Below are 8,167 nucleotides of genomic sequence, written 5' to 3' on the forward strand. Positions count from 1 at the left end.
TTGCCCAGGCTGATCTAGAACTCTTGGGCTCAAGCAATTCCCCTGCCTTGGCCTCCCAAAGTGCTGGAATTACAGGTGTGAGCCAGTGCACCCAGCCTTGGCTATTTTAATAAGAAAAGTGATGGCCGACACTGTGGCTCACGCCTATAATCCCAGCACTTTGGGAAGCCAAGGCGGGTGGATCATCTAAGGTCAGGAGTTCAAGACCAGCCTAACCAACATGGTGAAACTCCATATCCACTAAAAATACAAAACTTAGTCAGGCATGGTGGTGGGTGCCTGTAATCCCATTTACTCAAGGGACTGAGGCAAGAGAATTGCTTGAACCCAGAAGGTGGAGGTTGCAGTGAGCTGAGATCGCGCCACTGCACTCCAGCCGGGGCAACAGAGCGAGACTCTGTCTCAAAATAAATAAATAAAAAGGAAAGTGACTACAGGGTTTGAAGGAAAGAGTACACAGTGGGAGTCCTCAGGTACCTCGATCACATGTCTGATCCCATCCACGGTGTGCTCAGAGCCCCTGATCTTCGAGGACGCTCCTCCCCAGTGAAAGTGCATCTGCTGGGCTATGTACACAGTGCCGTCGGCTGCTGTCATGCGCATGGTGGAGGGCAGGCTGATCTGCACTGGAGAGAAAAGGTGGGGCTGAGAGCAGAGTAGGTGAACACAGGGGGGTCAGGCCTACAGGCTGGGTAGCTTCTCTGCTCACCTCCCACCTGTCTGAGCCTAGGGCAAGTCAATACCATAGACTGGCTTAGCATGCCATGAGCAGGGTCGCCAAAGGAGAAGAGGCGTTTGCACACAGGGCACAGGGTGAGGTCAGGATGGAGGCCAGGCACCGAGTAAACCAGACTGGGCAAGTGCCTCTCCCCAGCACACACCTTCCCGCTCAGAACCAACAGGCCAAAGGCAGGACCACATAGTGGCAGGTCCGGCTTGCTGGCCCCAGGGAAAGGGAAGGTCCTGAAAAATTACGGTCAATGGGCATGGAAACTAGAATTCTACTCTCTATCTCTGGCCGATTTTGGAATTTGCCGAAGGTATAAGAATAGGAAATGGAGCCTCTTAGAACTGTTTTCTTTTCTTTTTTTTTTTTTTTCAGGCTCACTCTGCTGCTTAGGCTGGAGTGCAGTGGCATGATCATGACTTACTGGAGCAACTCACTGCAGCCTCCAACTCCTGGCTTCAAGGGATCCTCCCACCTCAGCCTCCCAAGTAGCTGAGACTACAGGTGCCCGCCACCACGCCTGGCTCATTTTTGTATTTTTAGTAGAGATGCGGTTTCACTATATTGGTTAGGCTGGTCTCGAATTCCTGACCTCAAGTGATTCACCTGCCTCAGCCTCCCAAAGTGTTGGGATTACAGGCGTGAGCCGCCACACCCAGCTGAAATCTCTGTCTTTTGGAATGAACTACACAAAAAGGAAAAATGGACTCAGTTACTAAGAAAAGTGACTAAGAAAAATACCCATGAGGATAGAACTTTGGCATTGGAAACGGCCAGGCAGCATGTGTCTCATGAGCAAGATCTTCCTATTTATTTATTTATTTATTTATTTATTTAGAGACAGAATCTTACTCTGTCACCCAGACTGGAGTGCAGTGGCATGATCTAGGCTCGCTGCAACCTCTGCCTCCTGGGTTCAAGCGATTCTCCTGCCTCAGGCTTCCCAGTAGCTGAGATTACAGGAATATGCCACCACGCCCGGCCAATTTTTGTATTTTTAGTAGAGACGGGGTTTCACCATATTGGCCAGGCTGGTCTCGAACTCCTGACCTCAAATGATCCGACCTCCTCAGCCCCCCAAAGTGCTGGGATTATAGGCATGAGCCACCATGCCCGGCAAGATCTTCCTATTTAAAGTCATCAGTGGTGGCTGTAAACAAGAACATTTTCTTAAAAGACAGCAAATATGAGGTATTTAAAACCCGTCAGATGCCCCCCTTCTTCCTTTCCAAATTGTCTAAAGGAGCAGGGAGCTATGATTAAATTCATAACGTAATGTGCTGTAACGCAGTAATCTGGCCTGAAAGGTTTTCACCGGCCGTTTGGCAGAACAAGTGCTTGGTATTTAGAGCTTGAGATGTGGCTGGCCTCAAAAATCAATGCTTGCAAGAAAAGGAGGCATGCAAGGTCAGCAATGCTAAAAGCAGATGGGAGCTGAGGAACTGAGGACCCGAGCAGAGCTCCCTAAATGGACAGTCAGCACCACAGAAGAAATGAGAGAGGTCCTCACAATTTCCCCAAAACACAGCCCCCGGGAGACAGAATGTGTTACTTCTGGTTACACTGACAGGCCCACACAGGCCCAGTTGGAAAAGAGCCACAAACCTGAGCCTGTTGCTGTGCTTTTTTTTTTTTTTTTCAGACAGAGTTTGCTCTTGTCGCCCAGGCTGGAGTGCAACGGTGAGATTTCAGCTCACTGCTTCCTGGGTTCAAGCGATTCTCCTGCCTCAGTCTCCCCAGTAGCTGGAATTACAGGCACCCGCCACCATGCCTGGCTACTTTTTGTATTTTTAGTGTAGACAGGTTTCCACCATGTTGGCCAGGCTGGTCTTGAATTCCTGACCTCAGGTGATCCACCCACCTCAGCCTCCCAAAGTGCTGGAATTATAGGCGTGAGCCACCGCACCTGGCCATCGCTGTGCTTTTGAAAAGGCAAGGCCAAAAGTTAACTGGCTGTTCCCAAAAGTCAACTGGCTGAAACTTCCAGATCTGCAAATCAACTCAACTTCCAGAAGAGGCTGCTCCCCTTTATGGGAACCCAATGTAACCAGTTTCTTATCAGAAGAGAAAAGCCACATAATCCAAGAATTTGCTGTGCTCAAGAAACAATCAGCAAACTGTCAAGGTCGTGGAAGTCAAAGACTGAGAAACTGACTGAGATTGGAAGAGACTTAAAGAGACCTGACAGCGAAGTGCAATGTGGAATCCTGGGTTAGACCCTGGACCAGAAAAATATAGGAGTGAGAAAGTCATGTCATTCAAATGAGGTCTGGAGTTAACTGTGTTAACTGGAGTTAACTGGAGTTAACTGTGTTAACTGAGTTAACTGTGTGAATTTAAATTCAATAATAATTGTACCATGGTGGCCAGGCGTGGTGGCTCACACCTGTAATCCCAGCACTTTGGGAGGCCGAGATGGGCAGATCACCTGAGGTTGGGGGTTCGAGACCAGCCTGACCAACATGGAGAAACCCCGTCTCTACTAAAAAAAAAAAAAAAAAAAAGTAGCCAGGCATGGTGGTGCATGCCTGTAATCCCAGCTACTCAGGAGGCTGAGGCAGTAGAATTGCTTGAACCTGGGAGGCAGAGGTTGCAGTGAGACAAGATTGTGCCACTGCACTCCAGCCTGGGCAACAGAATGAGACTCCATCTCCAAAATAATAATAATAATAATAATTGTACTATGGTTATAAGATATTAGTGTTAGGGGAAGTGGGCAAAGAGCATGTGGAAAATCTCTGTACTACTTTTGAAATTTTTCTAGTGAAAAGCTATTTCACTAGAAGCTGAGGCCGGGCACAGTGGTTCACACCTGTAATCCCAGCACTTTGGGCGGTCAAGGAGGGCAGATCACTTGAGGTCTAGAGTTCGAGTCCAGCCTGGCCAACATGGAGAAACCCTGTCTCTACTAAAAATACAAAAATTAGTCGGGCATGGGGTGCAAACCTGTAATCCCAGCTACTTGGGAGGCTGAGGCAGGAGAATCGCTTGAACCCGGGAGGCAGAGCTTACAGTGAGCTAAGATCATGGCCACTGCACTTCAACCAGGGCGACAGAGTGAGACTACATCTCAAAAATAAATAAATAAAATTGAAAAAGAGAAAGGAACAACCAGCCTCCTGCCTCCCCGCGGAGCATTAAAAAATCAAAACCTGTGTAGAATTCTGTGTCACTCATGGGCGCCTGTTTGAGGACTTATCCTTTTATGTTCAGGTCTTTTCTGCTCAAATGCACCATTCAGTGAACATTTTGAATTTGCTCTGTCAGGATCTGTGGCCAGTACTGTGATGAAAAGATGAATATGCGATTATCCGTATCTTCAAGGAACTTCATAAAAGAAGTAGCCAATAGCAATTATTAAGAAAACAGTATATATTAAGAAAACACTGAACACTAGAGGCCCAGTACCACAGGCATTTAAGCTTTTCTGGAGCCTATCAAATGTATTTTGGAAAATTTAAATATGTATTTTTTTGTTGTTGAGACAGGGTCTTACTCTGTCACCCAGGCTGGAGTGCAGTGGCATGACCTCAGCTCACCGCAGCCTCTACCTCCCAGGCTCAAACAATCCTCCTGCCTCAGCCCTTCAAGTAGATAGGACTACAGGCACACACCACCATGTCCAGCTAATTTTTAAGTTTATTTGTAAAGACAGAATTTCACCATGTTGCCCAGGCTGGTCTCAAACTCCTGGGCTCAAGCAATCTGCCTGCCTTGGCCTCTCAAAGTGCTGGGATTATAGGAGAGCCACTACACCTGGACAATATGTATTAATGGATCAGTGCCGGCCCACCAACTGTTACTAGTCTACAGCAAAACAGATCAATTGGGAGTTAGTTTTAGAAATTTTGTAGCAATTTGTGTGTCTCAACAGCCTGTGTTTCAATTTGAATTTCTCTTTATTGAAATGTTGAATCTAATTTAAATTTAATTTTAAAATGAGGAGGCCAGGCCTAGCAGCTCATCCCTGTAATCCTAGTAATTTGGGAGGCCAAGGCAGGCAGATCACCTGAGGTCAAGAGTTCAAGACCAGCCTAGCCAACATGGAGAAACCTCATCTCTACTAAAAATACAAAAATTGCCCAAAAATATGGACAAAATCTATATACGGAAAATCATAAAACTAATGAAATAAATCAGGAAGAACTAAATAAGTGGAGAAATATTCCATGTTCACAGATAGGAAGACTTAATACTATTTCAACGTCCATTCTTTCCAACTTGGTCTATATGGTACCAAAAAGGGGTCCCGATCCAGACTCCAAGAGAGGGTTCTTGGATCTCACACAAGAAAGAATTTGGGGTGAGTCCACAGAATAAAGTGAAAGCAAGTTTATTAAGAAAGTAAAGGAATAGGCCAGGCATGGTGGCTCATGCCTGCAATCCCAGCACTTTGGGAGGCTGAGGCATGTAGATCACTCGAGGTCAGGAGTTCAAGACCAGCCTGGCCTACAGGGCGAAACCTCATCTCTACTAAAACTTAACGGGGGCATGATGGTGCACACCTGTAATCCCAGCTACTTGAGAGGCTAAGGCACGAGAATCACTTGAACTGGAGGCAGAGGTTGCAGGGAGCCAAGATAGCACCACTGTACTCCAGCCTCAGAGCAAGATTCTGTCTCCAAAAAAAAAAAAAAAAAGAAAGTAGTGGAATAAAAAATAGCTGCTCCGAAGGCAGAGCAGCCCCAAGGGCAGCTGCTTGCCCATTTTTATGGTTATGTCTTAATTATATGCTAAACAAGGGGTGGATTATTCATGCCTCCCCTTTTTAGACCATATAGGGTAACTTCCTGACTTTGCCATGTCATCTGTAAACTGTCATGGTGCTAGTTGGAGTGTAGCAGTGAGGACGACCAGAGGTCACTCTCGTGGCCATCTTGATTTTGGTAGGATTTGTTGGGCTTCTTGATTGCAACCTGTTTTATCAGCAAGATTTATGACCTGTGTCTTGTGCCAACCTCCTCTTTCATTCTGTAACTTAGAATGCCTTAACCTCCCGGGAGTGCAGTCCAGTAAGTCTCAGCCTTATTTTACCCACCCCCTGTAAAAGATGGGTCAGTCTGGTTCAAACGCCTCTGACATTACTATACAATCAAGCAAGCTCTTGGTATTTACCCACATGAATTGAAAACACACAAACCTGCACATGGAATTGATTGACTGATTGATTGAGAGAAGGTCGCGCTGTCACCCAGGCTGGAGTGTAGTGGTGCAATCATAGCTCACTGCAGCCTTGACCTCCCAGGCTCAAGCGAGCCTCGCACCTCAACCTCCTAAGTAGCTAGGACTGTATGTTTGAGCCACCATGCCAGGCTAATTTTTTGATTACTTTTGTAGGTCTCACTACATTGCCCAGGCTGGTCTCGAATTCCTGGGCTCAAGTGATGCTCCCACCTTGGCCTCTCAAAGTGGTAGGGTTAGCGGCATGAGCCACCATGCCTGGCCTGCACACAGGTTTTATAACAGCTTTATTCATAACTGCCAAAACTGAGAAGCAACCCAGATGTCTTTGGATAGGGGAATGGATAAACTGTGGTTCATCCAGGGAATAGAATATTCAGCACTAAAAAGAAATGAGCTATCAAGCCATGAAAAGACATGGAGGAACCTTAAATGCATATTACTCAGTGAAAGAAGCCAGTGTGAAAAGGCTACATGCTGTATGATTCCAACTATGTGACATTTTGGAAAAAGAAAAACCATAGGTCAAATAGAAAGATCAGTGATTGCCAGGGTTTAGGAAGGAAGGGAGAGATGAACAGGTGGACCACAGGGTTTTCATGACACTGAAACGATTGCTCGATACATGTGATTAGAAACCTGTCAAAACCTGACTAGGCGTGATGGCTCATGCCTGTAATCCCAGCACTTTGGGAGGTGGATCACTCGAGGTCAGGAGTTCGAGACTAGCCTGGCCAACATGGTGAAACCCCATCTGTACTAGAAATGCAAAAATTAGCCAGGCGTGGTGGCACGTGCCTGTAATCCCAGCTACTGGAAAGGCTGAGGCAGGGGAATCAATTGAACCAGGGAGGCAGAGGTTGCAGTGAGCCGAGGTCGTGCCACCCCACTCCAGCCTGGGCGATAGGGCAAGATTTCGTCTCAAATAAAAGAATCTTGCAAAACCAAAAATCAACAAATCTTTAATACATCACGTCAACTTTATTGTTAAGCTTAGTATTCATCAAAATCTCATCAAAGTTTGTAGATTATTTTTTTTCCCCTTCAGTAGAATTCCTGAATGTGCTTGGAGCTTGCTGAAAAGTAGCCAGTGGCAATAGCCAAATAACTTCAAAAGCTAAATTATAAAAATCTTTCAAAATACTTTATATCAGGCCAGGTGCAGTGGCTCACGCCTGTAATCTCAACACTTTGAGAGGCCAAGATTGGTGGATCACTTGAGGCCAGGAGTTCAAGACCAGCCTGGCGAACATACTGAAACCCCATCTCTACAAAAAATACAAAAATTAGCTGGGAGTGGTGGCACACACCTGTAATCCCAGCTACTCAGGAGGCTGAGGCATGAGAATTGCTTGACCCTAGGAGGCAGAGGTTGCAGTGAGCCAAGATCATGCCACTGCATTCCAGCCTGGGTGACAGATCCATCTCAAAAAAAAACCCTTTACATCAAAAAATAGAATTATGGCCAGTCCGGTGGCTCATGCCTATAATTCTAGCACTTTGGGAGGCTGAGATGGGCGGATCACTTGAGGTAAGGAGTTCGAGACCAGCCTGGCCAATATGACAAAACCCCATCTCTACTAAAAATACAAAAATTAGGTGGGCATGGTGGCACACGCCTGTAGTCCCAGCTACTGGGGAGGCTGAGGCAGGAGAATCGCTTGAATCTGGGAAGTGGAGGTTTCAGTGAGCCAAGATTGCACCACTGCATTCCAGCTGGGGCAACAGAGCAAGACACCGTCTCAAAAGAAAATTTTTTTAAAATATATATATAATTAATGTGAACTTTGGGTCCACTCTAATGTCCGGCATGCTGTCGTGTGAGGTGAGAACCCCAAAGGAACAGGCTTCCAGACCACAGAAATTTGAGCACAGCCCCAAAGGAAGAAAGGACAGGGTCCTCTGGAAATTGGGAGGAGCGAGCCACTGCAAGCCCCTTGGGAAGCTGGGCTCTTCTCTTCCTTATGCCTTCCCTCTCCCGGGCCCTCAGCACGAACCCCGCACTCAGCAGGGGCTGCCCATGGAGATCCCTCCATCACTGACTGCTTCCCGCCCGCTGTCCAGGGAGGGTGAACAAAGCCACTGCCTTTGGCCTTTGTGCTTCACCCTTTCTCCACAAGGAGAGGACAAGGAGAGGAGGAAGAGTTCAGCCTGCCAATCTGGAAGCGTCAGAGAGTAATTTTGGAAACAAGAGCTTGATGTTATAATGAAAATGAAGCTTTTGTTCATTCTTTGTGTATTTCAGGGCTCTTGGCCACA

The 8,167-nt window shown here is 46.7% G+C and overlaps 1 protein-coding gene across 1 annotated transcript in view; it reads right to left on the minus strand.

Annotated features, from left to right (window-relative positions):
- CA6 (carbonic anhydrase VI) overlaps positions 1 to 8,167 on the minus strand; it is a 69,913-nt gene that overhangs the window by 56,016 nt on the left and 5,730 nt on the right. Inside the window, exon 3 of the mRNA XM_011994202.1 lies at positions 478 to 626. Coding sequence (XP_011849592.1) covers positions 478 to 626 — 149 coding nt within the window. The remainder of the gene's footprint in view (positions 1 to 477; positions 627 to 8,167) is intronic.

This window comes from Mandrillus leucophaeus, unplaced genomic scaffold, assembly GCF_000951045.1.
Source record: "Mandrillus leucophaeus isolate KB7577 unplaced genomic scaffold, Mleu.le_1.0 Scaffold446, whole genome shotgun sequence".
Taxonomy (NCBI): domain Eukaryota; kingdom Metazoa; phylum Chordata; class Mammalia; order Primates; family Cercopithecidae; genus Mandrillus; species Mandrillus leucophaeus.